This window comes from Xenopus laevis, chromosome 6S (assembly GCF_017654675.1).
Source record: "Xenopus laevis strain J_2021 chromosome 6S, Xenopus_laevis_v10.1, whole genome shotgun sequence".
Classification (NCBI taxonomy): Eukaryota; Metazoa; Chordata; class Amphibia; order Anura; family Pipidae; genus Xenopus; species Xenopus laevis.
The window spans coordinates 50,566,847-50,590,841 of record NC_054382.1 but is presented as its reverse complement, the minus strand read 5'-3'; the positions used below and the strand labels follow the sequence as shown (position 1 = coordinate 50,590,841).

The 23,995-nt window shown below is 38.0% G+C and overlaps 2 protein-coding genes across 4 annotated transcripts in view; both read right to left on the bottom strand.

Annotated features, from left to right (window-relative positions):
• lancl2.S (LanC like 2 S homeolog) overlaps window positions 1-4,395 on the bottom strand; it is a 49,691-nt gene extending 45,296 nt beyond the window's left edge. For both annotated transcript variants that reach the window (XM_018269349.2, XM_041567574.1), the window contains exons 1-2: window positions 4,231-4,395; window positions 3,627-3,764 (exon numbers count right to left, since the gene is read on the bottom strand). The gene's annotated coding sequence lies outside the window, so the exon portion shown is untranslated. The remainder of the gene's footprint in view (window positions 1-3,626; window positions 3,765-4,230) is intronic.
• Window positions 4,396-21,765: 17,370 nt separating this feature from the next.
• The window catches only part of egfr.S (epidermal growth factor receptor S homeolog), a 145,572-nt gene continuing 143,342 nt past the window's right edge, over window positions 21,766-23,995 (bottom strand). For both annotated transcript variants that reach the window (XM_018269348.2, XM_041567573.1), the window contains one exon: window positions 21,766-23,569. In XM_018269348.2, coding sequence (XP_018124837.1) covers window positions 23,199-23,569 — 371 coding nt within the window. In that variant the 3' untranslated portion in view covers window positions 21,766-23,198. The remainder of the gene's footprint in view (window positions 23,570-23,995) is intronic.

Sequence of the window (23,995 nt, the reverse complement as noted above, 5' to 3'; positions counted from 1 at the left end):
TCTGTATACAAAACTATCCCTAATACACATAATGAATGTCTCTCGTGTTATATCAGTATGTAAGTGACCATACACAGATAAAAAAATATACAAAAGACTTATTTCTATTAAAGAATGAAAACAAAATCTGGTTAGTGCACAAAAGGATGTCATTATATCACAAACTCCATTCTGTACAGTTTAACAAGCAATCTGTCTCACAAATGTATAACCTCCATATAACGGACGCACTTATGTGCAGAGTTACTTACAGAATGAATTATGTAAAAACAAAGTTGGACATAATATATAATAGTGTAACTAACTAGTGCTTGTCAAGCTAGATTTTACTGACAAAATAGATATCTGTGACAGAAAGCAAGATTTTATAGTACAGGATTCATTCTTTCCACAAAATGACAGTTTTGTTTCACAAAACAGATAAAATAACCATTATGTGAAGCAACACTGTCAGTCACATTCCTGAACCAATAAGAACAAAGCTTATTGCCATATACAAACAAGATGAGAAGTGGCCAGCTCGGCTCCACATGGCTAAGGCAAAGTATCTGACCTGCTATAGAGGGCGCCCTCTAAGGTCCCCTGTGCTGCATAGTAATAAACATGAACAAACCTTTCCTAAAAGAGCTGCTGTTAAACACTACAGGTTCATAAATGGAAGTTTTTACAAATGGCTGAGAAATATAATGCTGCACTTCTAATGATTGTAGAAAAAGAAAAGTATGCAAAACATAAATATGATCATTTTAGGTGATATGGCTATTCTTATTGTAGTAACCTGCTTGTGTGGCCATTTTGGTTAAGGGCATTCCTGCTGTTTTGCCATTATCTTATGACTTACTCCTATTCCTCTTCCTGTCTAAGCTGAGAGCAATAATGGGACAGGCCACACAGTTATAAATTTTGTATATTATAGTTAGACTCCAATGTCTCCTCCTAGCTGTAATCTTGCACCAATTAGCTTGTAGTAATCTCTTAATAATGTGCTTAGCTATAGTTCAACTACTACATAATAGATTTAGCCTTAGAGACTTAGGGACTGATCATGTGCACACATACCTCCCAACTGTCCCTTTTTCAGAGGGACAGTCCCTCTTTTGACAGCTCAACTTGAGGTCCCTCATTTGTACTGGAAAGTCCCTCTTTTCTCTGCACTGAACAGCCAGAAAAAGAAACAAAGTTTCTAACTTAATTGGCTTTTGGCAGAGAGGCCAGTACAGCTAACAGGTGCAACTAAGATGCTTTATAACAATTTTGAGATAAGAAAATAAGTAATTTTAACAGTTTAGATAAGGAGAAATATTTTCAAATTTTTATAACCTGCCAAACTTTGTAAAATGAACATGGTAATTATAGGGTGCGGCCACAAAATGGGTGTGGTCAAAAAAATTGCTGCACTACATGCAAAAAAATTTTTTGTCTCTCTTTTTATTTCCAAAATGTTGGTAGGTATGGTTCAACTACTACATAATAGCTTTAGCCAGAGACTTGGGACTGATCATGTGCACAGTCACGCATTCTGGATAGTATGATGTTTAGGTTATATGAGCAGCCACTCCTGAGTACTGTGTATAAACAAAAGGGGGTCATTTAAGCAGGGGCAATCATCATAATCTATTTATATAGAAGCAACAAGCTATACAATGCTTTATATTTATTTATAACAAAAGACTCTAATGATGCCGTCCCCTTATCTGCCCAGTGCTTAACCCTTTCACATCAGAGTGGGTCGAGGGGGGCACAACACTAGAGCAGAGAGCACAACTGCGCCCATGTCACATGCATGTCCAGGGCCGCCAGCAGGGGGGGGATAAGTGTTCCGGGCCTGAAGGGGGGCCCAGAAGTGCTGCATTTTTCAAAGAGCCAGGTCCCCTTTACGAGCGCCCGAGCCATGCGGCCATTTCACATATTACCGAATGCGGGAGTGCCGAAAAGATGAAGCTGAAGTCCCGAAGTGGTGAAAAGACACAAATTCACGAAAGGAGGTGAAGTTGAAGTCCTGAAGTCTTTTGTTTACACACAGTACTTAGGAGTGGCTGCTCATATAACCTACACATCATACTATACACAATGTGTGATGTACATAATCAGTCCCAAGTCTCTGGCTAAATCTATTATGTAGTAGTTGAACTATAGCTAAGCACATTATTAAGAGACTACTACAAGCTAATTGGTGCAAGATTACAGCTAGGAGGAGACATTGGAGTGTAACTATCATATACAAAACTTATAACTGACTCTGAGAGTCAGGCAAAGCAGCCAGACAAGCACAGTAAATTCTGGTACATTTAATAGAAGATGGCAGGTGGGTGTGGCCTGTCCCATTATTGCTCTCAGCTTAGACAGGAAGAGGAATAGGAGTAAGTCATAAGATAATGGCAAAACAGCAGGAATGCCCTTAACCAAAATGGCCACACAAGCAGGTTACTACAATAAGAATAGCCATATCACCTAAAATGAGCATATTTATGTTTTGCATACTTTTCTTTTTCTACAATCATTAGAAGTGCAGCATTATATTTCTCAGCCATTTGTAAAAACTTCCATTTATGAACCTGTAGTGTTTAACAGCAGCTCTTTTAGGAAAGGTTTGTTCATGTTTATTACTATGCAGCACAGGGGACATTAGAGGGCGCCCTCTATAGCAGGTCAGATACTTTGCCTTAGCCATGTGGAGCAGAGCTGGCCACTTCTCATCTTGTTTGTATATGGCAATAAGCTTTGTTCTTATTGGTTCAGGAATGTGACTGACAGTGTTGCTTCACATAATGGTTATTTTATCTGTTTTGTGAAACAAAACTGTCATTTTGTGGAAAGAATGAATCCTGTACTATAAAATCTTGCTTTCTGTCACAGATATCTATTTTGTCAGTCAAATCTAGCTTGACAAGCACTAGTTAGTTACACTATTATATATTATGTCCAACTTTGTTTTTACATAATTTATTCTGTAAGTAACTCTGCACATAAGTGCGTCCGTTACATGGAGGTTATACATTTGTGAGACAGATTGCTTGTTAAACTGTATAGAATGGAGTTTGTGATATAATGACATCCTTTTGTGCACTAACCAGATTTTGTTTTCATTCCTTAATAGAAATAAGTCTTTTGTATATATATATATATATCTGTGTATGGTCACAAATACTTATATAACATGAGAGACATTCATTCTGTGTATTAGGGAGAGTTTTGTATACAGAATGTATTTGGGACAAACGGCACCCCATAGGGGTGCCCTCTATGTAAAATCAGCCCTGTACATGGAAGCATTTTATCAGAGAGGGGCTACATTAGCTGCTCCAGCATAGCATTAATCCTATGGGTCTAGCATAAAAAATTCAATTGTAAGCGGAAAAGGTGAGGTGACTAGTGCTTCATATTTATGTAAATCAAATATAGCTGTATATACTAGTTAATAACATGACTTAGCTGTCCAGTACCTAAGCACAATACATTTCCATTAATTGAAGAGGAACTGCATGCACCTGTACACCAGAAAACAGAACTGCATCTTTAAAAAAAAGACCTGGGAAGTGTGTGCTGTGTGCATGAAAGGGATAGTGTATCTTTCACTGTAGTGACAAAGCTATTGCCTCAATGAACAGCCACACAGTATTCATCACCAGTTCTCAGGCAGCTTCCACAATCCTTTCTTCATGACATCCAAGTGAGACAGCTCTTGCAGGGATGAAAAGTGTCTGATTCAGTCCTGTAGAGATGCCACCACACCTCTTTTGGGCAGCTCAATTTCATTCTAATGTCTGGGGCATACAAAAAGGGTGCTGGACATTATCTGCTTACATGGATTAAAAGGATTGCACATATAGCCAGTGAAAATGGCTAAATGCTGTCTATTTAGAAAGGCTTGAAGAACATGAAGCAATCAATGATTTTTATAGCCACAGTAAATGGGGAAGCATGATTGATTTTTCTATTCAGCACAATCACAGAATGAAATGATTCCGTAGGCAAAATGCCTGCACGTTAAAAAAAGAGAAATAAATGTGGTTCCTCAGATTACTGTGCCCAAGGATACATAAAAAAAAAAAAGCACAATGCAATAAGCCAATAACTTCTTGCTAAAGACATTCAGCTCCCCTTCATTAAGATAGTACTTGCAGCCCTTCTTTTCTCATTCAGAAACAGTTGGCAGTGCAAAAAAAACAAACCGCACAGAGAGGTAGAAAGCATTGAAAAAAGAAAATGCACTTTTCATATATTAAATACCTGGAAAAGCCAATTTGTAATCCCCCAGAGCCTTTGTGCAGCAGCTGAATGGTTCCCTGTGATCCACTGATGAATTAATGGATAGGACAGACTCAGGGGAGGAGGTTTGCAGACACACACAACTCCCAATTGTCAACCCAGCCAGCCTTTTACCAGACTGTCAGAAATATCACCCGCAGTACACACACATTCAACCAACAGGCATGCCATACCAGATGCTGCTTATGTAGTAATGCTCATTTGCTAAAGCAGCTTAACCCTCTCTTCTTTATGATTGCTTGATAATCATAATATTATATTCAGGATGCTATGGTATATACCAGCTTGTTTTGCTTTAGCGTCACTGACAGAGGTTGTAGAGACAGAGGTGCAGATTGTTTTTTCAGTATTCAGACAATTAGAGGCTAAGCTATTCGCCTTGCTCCAGTGCCAGCCTGTAAAAGGCATCTGATCCGACATACCATTTGTTTTCTTCAGAAGCAAAGAATATATATATATATATATATATATATATATATATATATATATATATATATATATATATATATATATAAGTTCAAAAAGTACCTGCACTTTAACCCTCTCAGTTCGTAGTGGATGCCCGGTCAAATGATATTATGCAGCTTTTCAAGATGGACCAGCACTCCAGTTTATTCAATCAAACGTGAATATTTATTTGAATAGTCACTCTCGTGTCCAACGTTTCGGCCCACATCTGGGCCTTTATCAAGGATCCTTGATAAAGGCCCAGATGTGGGCCGAAACGTTGGACACGAGAGTGACTATTCAAATAAATATTCACGTTTGATTGAATAAACTGGAGTGCTGGTCCATCTTGAAAAGCTATATATATATATATATATATATATATATATATATATATATATATATATATATATATATATATATATATATATAAATAATCCTCCAGTGAAGAAGCCGCACTCACAGGTCTTATGCAAAAGTATGAAAATGTATTTAAGAAACTAGCATTTCGGCTGAAACATGTATTTCTTAAGTAAATTTTCATACTCTTGCATAAGACCTGTGAGTGCGGCTTCTTCACTGGAGGACCGTTGTGAGTTTGGGGAATATATATATATATATATATATATATATATATATATATATATATATATATATATATATATATATATATATATATATATATATATATATATAGTATATATCATACACATTTTCCTACCTGTTTTATAAAAACACACACTTTTTCCATTGTTTGATCTCTACGGTATATTAACCCCAAATATGCCATTGTAATTACTACAGAAAATGGATAATGAACATATTAACCCCAAATATGCCAGTATAATTATTACAGAAAAAGGAAAAAGCACAACTTAGCCCCAATGGTGAATGAACACTCAATTAACCCCAGACAAGCCAGTACCATTACTGGAAAATGACCAATGAGCACTCCATTAACTCAAGACATACACGTAAGATCAATGCAAAAATTGATATACTGAAAGCATTACCTCATCTACACTTGCACATTGAGAATACCAACACCAAAGATGAATTCTTTCCTAGTTCTTCTACGCTGCTTGTCATAGAACATTTCCTACTCAGGGTTGGAAAAGAGTCATGCCAGTTTGGGGTTCCATAATTCAATATGATCACTTTTTAAATAGTTGCGATTGTGATGCACTCAGCTGCAGCATAAGCTGGGATTGTCAACCTTACACTTTACTTTTATTTACATTTTTAAATTTACTTTTAGGTTTAAGTTGAAAAACTGAAGAAAGGACATATTAATCTTTGAAACCGCTACAGAAAACAATATCCCGTTGACACAGCCATTACATTTCCCACAGAGCCCACATACTTTTGCAGCGTGAGAGATAAAAGAAAACAGTACATTATGCCAACATAATACTTTAGCATGCTGTTCCTTTTTGTTATATGCTTAGAGACATCTGTCCTGGTGATGAGTGCTTTGTGTATTATTGGAGTCATCTGCCTTGTTTTCCTACACACACAAAGAGTAATGCAACAGCTCATGGGGATGTGGGCTAGAGTTTTTGTGCTTTGTTACTGTACTGTACTTCATTTGCACATATTTTTCCATGACAACATGTATTTAATTGCAGTTTTAAAAGTGAGAAGTCTTCAACATGCTTTAATCAATACAATTCATCAAGTGCTAATGGCCACATTATTTATAGATTATATAATTTATTTGTGGAACCGAAACGTCGGATTAATAAACCTTGTTTTAGACTTTTTGTGAAAATCCTGTGAGTGCCAGGACCATGGACAGACTATTTTTAATTCTTTACATAAGCACCTTTGATGCAAAATAAGGCAATGTTTGGAATTTCTCCACTTTGGGCTGAGTAGATGTAGTGCATGTAGAAAGAACCACTGCATACATACAGACAGATATGCACTCACAGATGCATCTCTAAACTTTAGTATATATGTCTCAGGTATCTGATACAATGTTATTTTTCTGTACCCAGCCTCTTTCTGTATGGAAGAATGGATTCCATTGCAGCCTTATGAGTCTATTTCTGTGTACCGACAAGCATTGTAGGTGCATTTGACTCTCTTCATTCTAATATCTCAGCCACCTCCTGCCCTAATCTGGCTACCTCTGTCTATTATAGGACACTCAAAACTGCCCTTAATCAGGGGCGATCCTGGCCCCTCTGCTGCCTGAGGCAGCAGCAGTTGCTGCTGCCCCCCTCCCCCGGAAATTCGCTCTTAAAGTACCAGGAGCAGCATTTTTGCTGCCCCTGGTACCTAGTGGGGCACTGCCGCCTGATGCGACAGCCTCAATTCGCCTAATTGGCGAAGCACCCGTGCCCTTAATGAGCATGCTACAGTCAAAACTAAATGCACTGGACCCAAACAGCTTCAACTCATACTGCTCATACAAAAGCTCTCCAAAGCTATTCAAGCCCACTTGAGCTTCGCTGGTGCAAATCTCTCGTAGACTTCTGGAATTAAAATCTGCAATGCTCTTTTCTAATACCAGCTTTTGCCTAGCCAAACAAACATACTTTACTACATTCATAAACTTGCGTTCTCAAAAACCTGCACAACTGTGCACAACTGTCTCTGTTCAAGATATTTCTGAGCACTTCACCATCAGAAGTGACATTACACTACTAAACACCCCTAAGCCTTCACTGCCCTCCACACTCCCCAGTCTCTCCTGTGCTCTGTCTCTCCCGTGACTGATGAGGAAGTCTCAAAATGTTTGACTTCTTCTCCCCTTACTATCTTTCTACATGATCCCATTCCTTCCAAACATCTCCGCAATGCCATCTATCTCCAATGTCATCTATTTAATCTTTCACTCTCAACTGCAATCTTTCCTTCTCAACCAAAACATGTACTAGTCCCCCATTCTTAAGAAAACCCTCTCTTGATCTCTCCAGTCTTGATAACCTTCAACCTATCATCTTTCGTCTCTAAATACTTGAGTGCCTAGGTTATAACCGACTAAAACATTTCCTTTCTGACAAAAAAACTGCTGTATAATCTGTTTTTAGGCAACAACACTCCACTGAAACTGTCGTAATCCAACTAACTATTAACCTTTTAATAGCTAAAGCCAACAACCACTTCTCACTACTAAGGGCAGTGGCACACGATGCTACTGGGGGAGATTAGTCGCCCAGCGACAAATAACCTCTTCTTCGGCCGACTAAATGCCTTCCCACCGGCTAGAATGTACTTATGCATGCACCAAGTTAGAGTAGAACACTATATTACTAGAAATCATTGTAAAGGGGGCTTTACAATAATAAATACAAATAAATACAAGGTACAAGTATGGGATCTGTTATCTGGACAGCCATATATAATGTATCTCGTGGTCATAAAATTATATAAGTGGTTAATCTTATGTTAACCTCTTTTCATCCTAATTTCCCTACTAGTGTCCCCTCCATTTAGAAGGCCTGGGAAATTTCCTTGGTAATTACTAGACAGCCCCAGGCAGTGTTAGGGGATACCCCATAGGAAATACCTAATGAAGTGGGCATGCAGCTAACCCCTATTTTACAAGTGGACTATTAAACTACAGTGACACACTTTTATTGAATATTCTGCACAGAATATCATCTTTTCTGTTCCCGCCCTGAAGGGTCACTGCTGCAATGAGGCAGGCACCCAGGATCGGACTGGGAGGGGGGGCTTGGCGCACCGGGGCTTCTGTCTAGGCCCCCCTCTGGCACCAAACCCCTGCTGCAACCCACCTTCAGAAGCCACCCCTACCACAGTTGCCACAACTGGCCTGGAGAGGGAGGTGGCAGGAACAGGGAGTAGGGTTTTCCCCGTTATCCCAGCAGCCCAGTCTGACTCTGGCAGCACCCACCAGGTTCTCACGGGTTGCAAAAAAAAAGCTGCATTTCGTAATGCAGTCATAAAATACAAAGAAAGAATAAACACATGCTTTGAAGAATTGTTACTTCCAGGGCCCCCTGCATTTTGCCTAAATGCACAACTGTCTTGGCTAATGACATTGGCACAATGTGCAATGTGCAATGCTTTGCTGGAAATTATGTTACTGACACATAGTAAAAATGATGCATTGGTGAAATGTACAAATTGTGGTGCATGCTATTTTGCAGGAGTATGCCATTAAACTAGAATTCCCCCTACACTGTAAACACCTCTTTACTAAAGGAGTCCTGCACTTTGGGTACATGTATATGTATATGGGGTGTCAAAAAGATGATTTGGGCAGCTTTGTGCCATTAGAACCATGGGCCCAGAACATCCACCCTTTACATTTTATTATGTACAATATATTGTTCATATGTAAATTACTGCAGGGTTCTCCTATTATGATAACAGTACCCTATAAGTACCTAGAATTCTATTGAATTGAAACCTGACTGTCACACTGTTGATATAAGAAGTGTAGGGAACAGTTTGTGCCCTTATTCCACCAGGCCCCCTTGCGGAAGAAAAACTGCCTTCCTTTTGTATTGCTACTGGCTAAGATAAAAGCCATTTATTTTAAAAGACTTGCTGTTGTGACAATTTTGGTGGTCCTTGATTGCCAGCGATGTGGCTAGAGTTCAGCATAAGGTGGTCGTCCATACAAAATCTAGTTCAGTTAAAGTTGGTGGCTGCCAATCATGGACAGCCTGCTTCAAATCATCCCATAGATTTTCGATGATATTCAAGTCTGGGGACTGTGACAGCCATTCCAGAATATTGTACTTCTACCTCTGCATAAATGTCTTTGTAGATTTCGAAGTGTGTTAAGGATCATTGTCTTGTTGGAATATCCAACCCCTGCGTAACTTCAACTTTGTGACTGATGCTTGAACGTTATCCTGAAGAATTTGTTGATATTGGATTGAATTCATCCGACCCTCAACACAGCCCCACAGCATAATTGAAAAATGTGACAGTAGGTAGCATGTGTTTTTCCAAGAATGTGGTGTTCTTCTTCCACCATGCAAAGCGCTTTTTGTTACGACCAAATAACTAAAATTTTGTCTCGTCAGTCCAAAGCACTGTGTTCCAAAATGACTGTTGCTTGTCTAAATGAGTTTTTGCATACAACAAGGGACTCTGATTGTGGGTGAGTGCAGAAAGGGCTTCTTTCCATACAGATGTTCTTTGTGCAAATTGTGCTGAATTGTAGAACGAAGCACAGGTACCATCTGCAGCAAGATGTTCTTGCAGGTCTTTGGAGGTGATCTTTGGGTTGTCTGTATACGTTCTCACAATCCTCCGCATATGCCGCTCCTGTATTTTACTCGGTCTGCCATCCATGGGTTTTACAGAAACTTTGCCTGTGGCCTTTCATTTCCTGATTCCATTCCTTAAAGTTGAAACTGACAGTTTAAACCTCTGATATAGCTTTTTGTAGTATTCTTTGTTTTCAGATCTTTTGATGTTTTTTTGAGGATCCCATTCTGTCACTCTTCAGAGAAGAGTCAAACAGAAGCACAACTTGCAATTGGCCACCTTAAATACCTTTTCTCATGATTGGACACACCTGCCTATGAAGTTCAAGGCTTAATGAGCTAATCTAACAAATTTGTTGTTGGCAGTAAACAGTATTAAGTAGTTACATGCATTCAAATTGGCAAAATTACAAGGGTACCCACATTTTTCCACTGCCAGTTTTTCACATTTGATTTAATTTCATACAACTGAATACTGCTTCACTAAAAATCTTTGTTCAGAAAACACTCCTCAGATGGAAATGAAAGACATACCACTGTTATGTTTTGTTGTTGAAAGTTGAATAAATTATTATGCAGGCTGAGAGGGGTTCCCAAAGTTTTTCATATGATGGTAACTGAAGTAGAATATAGAGCTGATCTCACACATAAAAGGTCAGATATCCGATGTCTCTTTCATGTACTCTTTGAAGGAACAGGGTCTTTTCTTTTCACTGGCACCATCTAGTGAAAAGAAAAGACCCTGTTCCTTCAAAGTAATGAATAAGAAGGGTGTGTCCTGTGTCATCTATGAGAAGGAATTTATTGGTTCTCCAGACTGATTCTGGCATAGGGGCAGTGTTGAATTTAAATATTGGATGGAGTTTAGTATCCATTTCTCTTGCTTAGTAGGAAAAGTAGGGGAATAACTTCTCCCAGTGCCTAGCCCCTAGATGAACTAATGAGACCACAGACCAATCTTCCAATAGCCTTGTTACTTATCTACGTGGTCTTTACCTAATCTTTGTTTTTTTGATGTTTTGGATGCTTGTGGCTTTCTACTTGCAACCCTACAAGTTCAGCGTTCTGATAATGGACTCATAAACACTGACAATCACCAGTGCAAGAGAGGCCTTTGTTTTCTCAGATGTTATCAAGATACAGTTATAGATCAGCCCCACAGTCTATGGAAAAAACAAATAACAGCACCTAGTGCAATATTGTTAATATTCAGTGCAGTCACCAAAGTGTTACAGCACTAATCTGTGTGTTTCTTGAACCATACAAAGTCTATGCACATATTTTTTGTGTGTGCTATCTCCAAAATAAAATTATAATCAAGTCAAACAAGGTGCTTGTAGTGCTTGCAAAAGGTAAAATGAATTAAAATAAGGTGCAATGGTGTTTTCTTCAATCAGTAATACTCAGCATATGGCTTCTCCACTGTCTGGTGGGATTGGCAACTTGCAAGATTCCTGATTTCAAAACATCATATTAATATCAACTCCAGGGTAATCCTTTTTCTGTAAAGACATTAAAAAGCAGGGACAGTGCCCATAGTGTAATTTGCCCTTATTTTTTAAAACGTTTTAAAACTTATTGCACTTACAAGTCACACTTCTGAGCGTATATCAACATTCCAGTCTTATAGCGCAGATCATGGAGGTGAACCTTTGCAATACAAAGAGATGGGTTCTGCTGGCGTCTCCCTCTGCCGTGTGTTCCAGCTGTACATCCACTCACTGCTGAGACAGGAAGTGATGTCACACCTGATGTGTTTTCGATGAGGTCAGCTTCTTCAGACGGGTCGAGTCCAAACTCTTTAGTAATAGTTTTGTAACCTTCCAGTCCGGTGAACGTCTATAAATATATATCTATATATATTTTCAGAAGTCCTTAGAAAGCTCCTTTGTTCAAGCCATGACGCGCTTCCACAAACCTGTGTTGTTAAAATCAGAGTTGGATAGTGAAGACTCACATTTCTGTCCTTTATATCAGGCAGGGCCTCTCTTATTTTTCCCATAATTCCCATTGATTGAAACTGATTCTTAATTTTAAAATGAACTGTGGTTCCTAAGGTAAGAACCTTGCCTTAGGCGGCAGTGAGCGGTCAAGGTGCTTTATTGCACTCTTTGCACTAATGATGAGGCCCCCTTTTGACCCGCTCAGATGTAGATGTTTTAAGCTCGGAGAGAGGGTTCGGGGCTGCTGCCACCTAAAGGCTCATGTAATTCTGAAATAAAGAAAATATACATTTTACCCACTAGATGGCAATATATGTTAACAATGAATGTTAGTAAGCAGAAGTTTTCTTTCCTGCAATTATTTGGTCTTTTATTCAGAAATGACTTTCTTCTTACTAAATATTTCCAATTTCTATAATATTACATATTTTAAATCCACCAGGAGCTTGTCATCAGGGTAATGTAGAAAATCTAGCTTGATAAAGTGAGGCAAACAGTTGTTTTTGTCCTTTACAGAACTTAATATATAGGACAAATTTAGGACAATTAAAACCAGCCTTTGCCACTTTTAGAGAATGAATGAAGGAAAAGGGCATTCAATTTCTACAGGGAGGTGTGTACTGAACGACTTGAGTGCAATTTACTAGTACCACTGTATGTGGCAACACAGAATAAAAGGCCAGGAAGATATTGTGTCTTGGGTAGCAGGAAGTGTTTGGCCCATCAGGAACCGCTAAAGCGGAACAGCTGAGACTGACCAAATGAGACCAGAACCCCTGGGGCTGTTGTCTATTGAAAAAAACCTGTACATTTTCTTGAGCCCCTGTGCATTTTATTATTATACAGTTACTTCTTAGAAAGAGGGCCCATTTTCGGATCAGTCCCATATCCTCCACTCAAGCTGAGCATATCAGGGCATATCTGCCCATGTATAACCACCTTTAGAGGGTAATATACTTTAGAGTCCCTGTAGTAACAAGTAATAAACTTAACCAGAATGTTATCTTTATTCTTAACAAGTCAATAGGACTTGTAATATTTGCTGTTGCATAATTTGCTTGTCATCATTAACAGCAGCTAAATATATTTATCATGACAATCCTTTCCTATCAATCAGTACATGACAACATGGCCAGTGTAAAGATCTAAGGAGACTAATGCAATTGTTGCTTATTGGTCTAAGAACTACCCAATAAATACATTTGAACTGTAACAAATTCTCAGTTCAGCTGAGTTATCTTCTAATTCCATCTTTCTCAAAGCATTTTGGGAGCCCCTTTTTTAGGAGAGTGGCTGGGTGAAAACAGCATAATGTATCCCGTTGGACTGAGGCCTATATCCTCTATGTCAAACTATAAATATGCTCTTGCACCAGTAAAGTTAAATCACATTTATTTAGACATATTAAAAATCAATAGTCCCTCAATAGCTAATGATTTTTTTAATAGCTAATGAATTTTTTAATTTTAATTTGTTTAAATAAATGTGTAAATTTTTTTTTTAACCTTTAATGATGCAAGAGGATATTCATAGTTTGAAAATCACTTATTTTGGTCACTCGAGGGCGTCTATGCACAATCTTTGCTTTCATTGTATTATACTATAATGCACTGTTGCCAGGTTTATTTTTGGTAGTTTCTATAGCCTCTATATAATTAATGTCCTGAAGCCCATGATGAATTTCCCTTCATCAAAGTATTGTTACCCTAAGTAATTATATTTATTTTGGGTAAGAAGGTGACAGTTGTCTCTCCACACTTTCTTTTTTGAAGCCCCTGCTTCATGTCACCAAACTGCAAAAAGTGCAAGTGTTGAAAACACACACAGTGCACCAAGGTGCTTAAAAAAGGCTAAGTCCCAAAAATCCACGTCACTGGGCCAAAAGGTGCAAAGGATCTCCATATTCTTTGGACTCCCCTTCACCAAAGCTAGGGGGAGTCCCTGTATCCCCAACCCCCCAGACAAGAGGCAAGGGTCTGCAAGGCTGGGGGGGTCCCTTTGTCCATTCCCCTCCAGCCAAAAGGTCAAGGAGGGGGCAGGATAACCAATGGACCTCCAAACAGGCCCAGAGGAGGCAAGTGTTGGGGGGAGAGGAACCTAATAGCCAGACATCCCCCCCTGGATCTGTGCTTGACCAGGAGGTCTTGCACCGCAATCCAAAAAGTGAGAAAGTGCAGTAAAAATGAATGATATGAAAAATAAATAGCATAAAATCTCATAAGGTGCAGCAATGAAGCCGTCCAGCTAATGGCTGGGAAATAAAAAAAATTCTCAGTTGCCAAGCCAAAAGGCCAAGGCTATGAGCAAGGTGCAAAAGGAAGTGATCTAGTGTGCTTAAAGTGCCAGTGCTTCACGGTGACCCACCAGTATTCATCTGGCCCCCTAGGTTTGCAAGGCCTGGGGTGCAATCTCGGGCTTCAGTTTCTTGAGCCAACCCTTTGGCCAGAGGATCAAGCGCTTCTCTCCTCTCAGTGGATGGGATCCACATGGATGCACCCTTAGCTAGATGCACCCCATCCACCTCGGAGAAGATACTACTGACACTTGTGCAAGGCACAACATGCTTCCAATTTGCACCACAATGCAAGCACAAGTTGTCACAATCGGAGCACATTTATGCTGGGGAAATCGCTGCATCGTGGGTCTTTGTGTCACGTGGTCTTTTGTGTCCAAACTTTCATAACAAAACCAAACTGTATTCTATTTGGGCTGATAACCATTTGTATTTTTGCAATCAAGAGAGAGCAGTCCTTGGTTATCCCAAGCACTATTGTTTCTTACGGAACATTTGGGATCTCCCGATTCATCCTCAGTTGAAATCATCAAATGGCTACAAAAACCATAAAACATGTTACAGAAGAATATGCTTAAAAAGAACTTTATTAGGTAGTCCCATATATCTGTTGTGCTGCTTGCTCCCCTGGCAGTAAAGTTGCACATATATATATATAGCTGTTCATAGGGTACCTTTGTAACTCACTGAGGCCAACAAAGTTTTTCCATTTTTCAGTACATCACAATTTTTCACAACAATAAAGATTTGTAGGCAGAATAATAGAAAAAAAAAACAATAAATTACATAGTTTTCTTCAGTTTTTTGCAAATGACAATCTTCATATACAGACATTTAACCTATACACCAGTTAACATTTTAGTAACCATACAAAAGTAATTTTGAATTTGATTTCTTTCTTTTAAAGCAGTGCTTATGTAATGTATAACACATACAGTATATTGCTTAAAAACATTCATTTTGGGACTGCTATAAAACAGGTATTTAAGTACATTTACAGGCAAAATAATATAAACACCTGACTGTGCATTGCAAGTTTATATGATGCATGTGAAATTGCAACTGTCCAGCAGGTATCACATAGTCCCAAATAACTCTGGGGCGGCGCCTAATAATATCCAGCTATTGGCTGCCTAAATCATCTCCACCTGGCGAATAGATAAGCCAAAAAGCTGCACTTTGTCCACCCATATTGTGAGTTATAAACTTAAAAGTTTAATTTATGGACCTAAACACAAAAAAGGGAATATACAGCTAATGAAATACTCATCTGTAGTAAACCTTACACACCATAAGTATAATAGATTTACATTTGGCAATTATAATAAAACATTTGGTCAGTGGTGAAGTGCCCTGGGGCACTAGGAAACATCATGTACCCTCATGTCAGAGTAATAATAATCCATGCAAACTGTCATTATTACAAGCAATACATCAGATATGATACATATTTTTACAACTGTTTTTGTGAGTAAAACCTCAATTTCTCAAGGAAGGAAAACCAATGTCATTGCAATCACTCCAGCCCTAGTAACCTATTTAATTGGTCAACAAGTACATTCCACCTGCTGATTGGGTGTTTTGGTTTAATTACATTGCTCTACCAATGGCTCTGTTGAACAGAGAAGCAGAATACACATTATGATTCAGTCTAATTTGTAATAGTATCATAAAGTTGGTGGCCTCATTGGCATATGCTTCACCTCTTTTTTTGGGTGAAAATGCTCTTCTGGTTAAAAGATCTGAGGGGCAGAGATCCCACTAGCTGGCATTTAACAGTGACTGTCTATGTTTATTAGTGAAATACCATTTTGTAAGTGTATAATAATGTTCCTTTAGTTTGCATGATCAGGCAAGCTGAACCCTGCAGCAGGAATACAAAATTATATTCTACACATGTAGGCATGTCTAAAGCTAGGACCAGCAACCTCTATGCCTTCTGCAGCTTAACTTCAATGGGAAACATGCATAGGTGAAAGTGTAAACACTTTTCTGCCCAATACACTGGAAGTGAAATTCAGAGCCTATAGATATCCATACATGGCACTGATTTCACTGTGGATTTCTCTTTGTAAAAGACACACTTGTGATGGGGCTACTCTAACCCAGACATCATGTTGACAAAAGTGGAAGAGATCCAGTTACTAAGATGGAGATATTGCACAAAGTTATAACCATATCCTAAATCTGTAGTAGTCAACCTGACACTCAGGCTATTGCTGACCTACAGCTTCCAGTAGCAATAGACCCGAAATCTAAGGATGCCTTTCAATGGTGAAAGTAAGTCCATTGAAAATGCAACTCTACAGCCAAAAGCTATTAGTAAATCTTAAGGACTGGCGTTGACTGTGTAGCTGAAGTTTTACAACTGGTTGTGTTTGGATTTATAAAAAGTTTGGTCATTTAAAAAAAAAAAAAAAAAAATACAGCCAATCGGAATACAGCTGTAAAACATTCTTGGTCCTAAATAACGGAGCTCACAAATACAGCTGTCATACCTTTTTTTTAGTTCCATCAATTGTATGGTTGGATAGGATCAATCAGAATTTCCTTTGTACTAAAAAAATCGAGTTTTTAGCATTCAAACTTAAATAAATAACCCCCTTAATCTATGTGGCAGAGATGCTAAAAGGTTCTGATGCAGAACAATACTGTACTGTATTTTGTATTGATTTTAGAACTTAATACCAATATGTCAAGATAGCAGATGTATTCACAATTTATTGATTTGAATGAACAATTTTTTAAAATGTAGGGTTTAACTAATAAGTACAGTCATACTCAGACCAACCTAGAATCCTGATTTGACCTTATTTATCATTGAAAAAAGTTGTTAAACTTTGGAAGAAAACTTGAAAAATGTTTCTGGTTTTATGCCCAAAACGCCTTGATTTTTTTTGGATTTTTGCACAAAACTCAGCGCAGACCATGATATCTTCAAATTTGAAATGGGACCTTTGCCATCAACTTCTACAGGACCCCAACATCTTGGAGATGGAGTATTTTCGAATTCAAAATTTCAGCAGCCTTCGGGTATAATAAATCACAAATTTTTTTGTTTTTTTACCCACTAAAATTCAGTAAATTCAGAAAATTCATTTATTAAAAAAAAATATTTGGCATTCAGACTTTAATAAATAACCCCCTAAGGTTTCAGTTTATGGTTCACCCACAAATAAGTCAAATTAGTGCTGTGTGAAAAGATTTGCTACATTGTCATAAAGGTGTTGAGTTGAAGAATCAGTGTAAGGTTCATTGTAGCTAAATGCTTCAAAACCTCCTCTATATTTATATAAATATTTGGTTTTAGGCAGGCTTATTCATGGACACCAATACTGGGCTGATTTCTAACCTGAATTTGAATCTATGTAATTGTAAAGCCTACTTGTCTATGTATAGGCAGTGTCTTTGTGACTCACTTCCCTTTTAAAAAAAAATATGACTGTGCAAAGTAGGACGTCAGGTGATTTTTAAAGCATGTCCAAATAAATTCTGTACTTTTTATACTTACATTGATAGTGTTTAACCCCCCTCCACAGCTATTGATCGGGGCAAAAGGCACCTGAGACAACAGCTGTACCTAGTGTGTCCCAATCAACTCATTATAAGGATTTCATATGGGAAGTGCAGCCTAAAGGCTACTGAATAGTGAAACTTTTATTTAGGGGTCATCCTAGATCCTTTACAACCAGACCATTCCAAATCCCAGAGATCAGTTATCCAGAAAGCTCCAAAAAGGCTGTCTCCCTTAGACTCCATTTTATCCAAATAATGTTTTTTTTTTTTAAAAAAAAAGTATTTCCTTTTTCTCTGCAATAATAAAACAATACCTTGTACTTGATCCAAACTAAGATATAATTAATCCTTATTGGAAACAAAACCAGCCTATTGGGTTTATTTAATGTTTACATGATTTTCTAGTAGATTTAAGGTATGATGATCCAAATTATGGAAAGATCTAATATCCAGAAAGCCCCATGTCCCGAGCATTTTGGATAACAGGTTCAAAACCTGTACTTTGTTTTCTATCTATACATTCATGAGAAAATACATTAGATTTATAGTACCTTATCCTTTAGTTTTCCAGTTACACACACAACATATTCATTATGGATTAAGTAAATAATGGAAAAACACACCTTTTGTATTAGGAGGCCCTTATATGAATTAATTCCCCACTTGTGACCTACAAACACACAGCATATGTTCGCCTCAGTTGTTAATCTCTTATCAGTCTATTAATTGCCCTGGAAAGCTAATACATCTACCAGAACTGTATGATTAAGATATGAGAGAGTAGTGACCTTGAATTGGCTTCCTATGGAACTTGTACCTGCCCATTCTGTCTGCTGAACTCAAGAGAAACCCACACAGCTAACTCCCAATCCAATAGTTGGGTATGTGTTTCCCAGAGCAGCTGCTAACGCTACAGAAATTGCTGCATGATCATTATTATGAAGCAGTAGCACATTTAATTCTCACAGCATGGAACAATGCAACATTCTTCCATTGATTCCTAGTGTTTTTTTTTACATGAGTTTTATGTATGTACAGAATGTAAGAGTTTAAATGAAAAATAAAATAAGTGAGCCAGGTCACTCAATAATGTGACTATGACAGGCTCCAACCTCCGATTAAGGTTTTACAGAGATTGATTAATGTCTTGCTAGCATTTAGCCTTTTGGGTACGTTTATCTGAACACATAAACGCACAAAACATTAAATCCAATTAATACCAGGTCTGTTATAAAATTATAGAAGCTGTGGGTATGAAACCCCTGTTTAAATTATATCACAATTCATCACAGTCAAAGGGCTACATTAATCTTTGTTGTGCTGAATTCTAATAAAAATAATTTGTCAGATCTTTAATAAATTATTTGATGCTTTTGATCCCATATAAAACAAATGACATACAAAAGGTATTTCCCATATGCATATATCTTTAGAACTAGCCATTGTCCTTGTTTACTATGTCATATGATAGCAATTCTATCATAATAAGATTTGATTTAACCATGGCTCATGTCTAAAGCTTAAACTTAGCTATAACTTAAATATGTTTGTATTAGAGATGATCTTAATGCATTTTACTAATGTGCCCAGGTATATTTTTTTTGGTTTAATAAACACGATCACATCAAAACTAGGGCATTTATCTGTTAGATCCTTAAAGGACAAGGAAAGGCAAAAAAATAAAATCCAATTTTTACTTTCTTTAATGAAAAAGAAACCTATCTCCAATATACTTTAATTAAAAAATATGTACCATTTTAATAGGAAACCTGACTGCAGTGAAATTCCCCCTTCATTTACTGCTGTGGATAGGAATTGTCAGAAGGTCCCTAACTGCTCTGCAGGGAAACAATCATACTTATGAACAGCAGGGGGAGCCCCCACTTACTTCCCAGCCGTGCAGAACTCAAGCAGCTTTGTTTGTTTGCCTGTTGAGCAGTCAGCGACTGTGTAGAGATTTGTATTGAATTTTATTTTTGCCTTTACATCCCCTTTACTGTTTCCAACTCCAGCTGCAGGGACAAAGATCATGGAATGTGTATAGAAAATGGATCCGCACACACACTGGTTAATGCAGTCGAGGAGTATCCCCTTTTATATAGCCACCAAACATTCAATGTTTCGGGAGGAACACCCACCCAATGTGTATAGAAAACGGATCCGCACACACACTGGTTAATGCAGTCGGGAGTATCCCCTTTTATTCAGCCACCAAACATTCAACGTTTCGGGGGGGAACACCCACCCGGGGGGGAACACCTACCCTTCCCTGATGAAGGGTGGGTGTTCCCCCCCGAAACGTTGAATGATTGGTGGCTGAATAAAAGGGGATACTCTTCGACTGCATTAACCAGTGTGTGTGCGGATCCATTTTCTATACACATTTGTTGCTAAGGGACCCGGCCGGGCCAGCGGAAGAAACGCACCACCAGTTGCAGGATTGGTGAACTACAGACGTGCGGTAGGAGAAATTACATTGTAACAAAGATCATGGAGCCAGATTTAAACAGATAAACTGGGATTCAATTTGGAGGATACTTTGCTGCAGCCACTGGTTGTGGAGAGTTGGAGAAAGTTTGTATTAAAGGACATGTAAACCCTATAAACCCTTACCATGTTTTTAGGTTGGGCACATATTCCCCGTACAAAATGCATCATTGTCTCTGTATTGGGTCAGGTAGTATCTGTATCCCCTCCGTTAGCCGCACTGTAGTGTTTTCCTGAATGCAAGATGTGCTTTAACCAGGCGGCCATAATCATTTATATTTGCATATCCAGCCACGCCTGATGGTCTGAAGTTACTCATGCATAATCCCACTCATATTTGTAATCACATACTCATAAGTATGCATAATCATATGCATAATCCCACTTATACTCATAATCCCACTCATGCATATGCATAATCCCACTCATACGCACAATCCCACTCACTCATATGCATAATCCCACTCATACCTGTAATCCCACTCACTTATACTTGTAATCCCACTCAATCATACATGTATGAGTGGGATTATGCATGATTGGGATTATGCATGTGAGTGAGTGGGATTATGCATGAGTGAGTGGTATTAAATGTATGAGTGGTATTAAATGTATGAGTGGTATTATGCATATGAGTGAGCAGGATTATGCATATGAGTGAGCTGGATTATGCATGAGTGAGTGGGATTATGATGGATTATATATGAGTGAGTGGTATTATGCATGAGTGAGTGGGATTATGCATGAGTGAGCGGGATTATGCATGAGTGAGTGGGATTATGCATGAGTGAACGGGATTATGCATGAGTGAGCAGTATTATGCATGAGTGAGCAGGATTATGCATGAGTGAGCGGGATTATGCATGAGTGAGTTGTATTATGATGGATTATATATGAGTGAGTGGGATTATGCATGAGTGAGTGGGATTATGATGGATTATATATGAGTGAGTGGGATTATGCATGAGTGAGCAGGATTATGCATGAGTGAGCGGGATTATGCATGAGTGAGCGGGATTATGCATGAGTGAGTGGGATTATGCATGAGTGAGCGGGATTATGCATGAGTGAGTGGTATTATGCATGAGTGAGCAGGATTATGCATGAGTGAGTGGTATTATGCATGAGTGAGCAGGATTATGCATGAGTGAGTGAGTGAGCGGGATTATGCATGGGTGAGTGGTATTATGCATGAGTGAGCGGGATTATGCATGAGTGAGCGGGAGTATGCATGAGTGAGCGGGATTATGCATGAGTGAGTGGTATTATGCATGAGTGAGCAGGATTATGCACGAGTGAGCAGGATTATGCATGTGTGAGTGGGATTATGCATGAGTGAGTGGGATCATACATCCTTACTGTTAACCTTTTAACAACCAGAGTGGCAGTTATATAAAGATTTCAAAGAGGCTGTTCACTGATTACATTTTTATAGTTTACAAAAACTATAAAATCCACATTAGATTACATGACAACACAGGACCCAGTGCAGTCTGTATATTCTGATTATTAATCAGTCTGCTGTATCGGCTTCTGGCAGATATTATTTGACTTGTGCTCTTTTGATAATTTATGACGATCCCTAAGCAGCCCAGACCACACTGAGTATGTGCACAGGCTTGTCTTGCAAAGATGTTTAACAAAGTTACAAGATGGTGACCCCCTATGGCCAACTTTGAAAGCATACATCATTTGATCGATTAGGTTTGTGGTGTGGTGCAGTAAGTTCATGTTTAGTATACAAAATACAGCATTTCTAGACTTATTCTATTTTAGACTTTCCGTGTCCTTTAAAATTTTAACATGGTTAAAGTACAGGCAAGCATAATTGCCTTTTTTATTTATAAATATTCAGAGTTGTATTTAATCTGGAATCATTATTATATTTTAGCAGTTAGGCCAAGCTGAGCAAGGCTGTGTAAGAACATGATGGCCTCCATATGATGTTTCTGATATCTACACCTTTTATTAAAGATATGTCAACCAAAATTACATTTTGCATGACCATATTTCAGCACTTCGAATAAGTGCCATTTATTTGTAAATGCAATTGCAGTTGGAAGCAATATCTGTCTGGTTGTTTATATTCTCTGCTAATTTTGACTCCTGTATATAAAGTTTTAGAAGTCAACAGATCTGGAAGAGAAACTGAGACAAGTGTATTAGCAGAGAACAGATTAAACAAGCATTGCTTTTTTGTAATTGCAATTCCATTTACACATTATTTTTGAAACATTTGAAATATATTTATTGATGTATATTAGAAAGCTGCTTAGAAATACATTTTTTCACTATACATAATACAGTTTGGGTGGTTTTAAAAACTCATAAAAGACAGCTGATACATACATGCATCTTGGTGATGAAATGCCAAGGTTGCCCAAATGGCAGTGAGGATGCTGTAATTCATCAACAGCAGGAGGAATGTAATTAACCATTGCTTATTTTAGCCAAGGTTAATATTTTCTTCTGGTAGAACAAACAATTATCTTGTATTTTGATAAACTGCCCTGCTGGGTACAGAGGATCACATTTCCAAGTCTGTTGTCGAAATGTCATGGGAATATTATGTCAAATATTGTTTTGTGTAGTCTGAGTGGAGAAACCACAATAGCTCTTTCAAGTTTTTCCACCAAAATAAGCTCCTCTGTTTTGCTATTAAAAATGAATTTTCCCACAATGCAATCCAATATTCACAAAAAGGTGCCATAATTGCTATAACTTGTAGAAAAAAGAAAAGAAAAGAAAGAAAAATAAAAGAAATGTAATGTTGTTTTGGTACAGAATAAAAAAAATATATTTATATGTAATTTCTATTTATATGTAATTTCTATATAAAAGGTTTGCTGAAGCAACACTGAAGAAATCTTTTGCCACTTCCAAGTTAATGTTCCATTATCTATCCATAATGTGCCTCCAATGTCTTTGCCAAATTATACTGTACATAAGTCAGTGGGTTCCAGTGCTATTCACATATTCGCAAAGGCCAAAGAAACCCATCTATTTCCCAAAACAAAAGGATGCCAGGATTGTTATCTGCCCTTGTGGTCATGCTGAAGCTTCAACATAATCGGTCACGGGTGCCAAACCAAAGTATTCAGGGTTTTGTGCTGCAGGAATTTTAAAATGTCCATTGGTTTTGTGTTCTTTTGGGAAGAAATCCTGCTGATAGTCAGGGTTATCCAGATTTATCTGAAGGTTGGCCTTTTGGTCCCAGATGGAAGAATAATCAAAGTCAGTTTTAGTTACAAGGGTTTGGTCTGCGTTCAAATACTCTGGGTTGTTAAGGCCATTGCTGTGAGAATTCTGGTAAAGGTTCTCCTTAGGAGACATAGTATTCCCAGATGGAATCAGATTTTGATATACTGAATTTGTCTGTGTCTCCACAAGTGGTTTTAGAACCATCTGATTTACATATTCTGAAAAAAATGTAAAACATATAAAATAATTTCAGCTAGAATTGGTGGAATGTTCCTTCAGAAAAGATGCTCTCATTCCTGTAAGCAATTATTATGGGGGTTATTTATCAAGGTCCGAATATCTGAACCTCGAATAATTCGTAGTTTTTGGAGCAAAAAAAAAACTAAGAATTTTTCGAGATTTATTAACGTGCGATGGTCTAAAAATTCAGAATCCAAAACTCAGCATCTAAAAGCTCTTGAGGTCCTGTATAAGTCAATGGGGAAGGAACCCTCTTTTTTCGGGGTTTTTTTCTTCATAAATAAGGACCTTATTTATTCAGGAATTTGGAGTTGCTCGAAGTTTGATATTAGAAATACTGAGATAAATTTGGACCTTGATAAATAATCCCCTATGTGTGAGTATGAACCCCCACTAACCAAAAA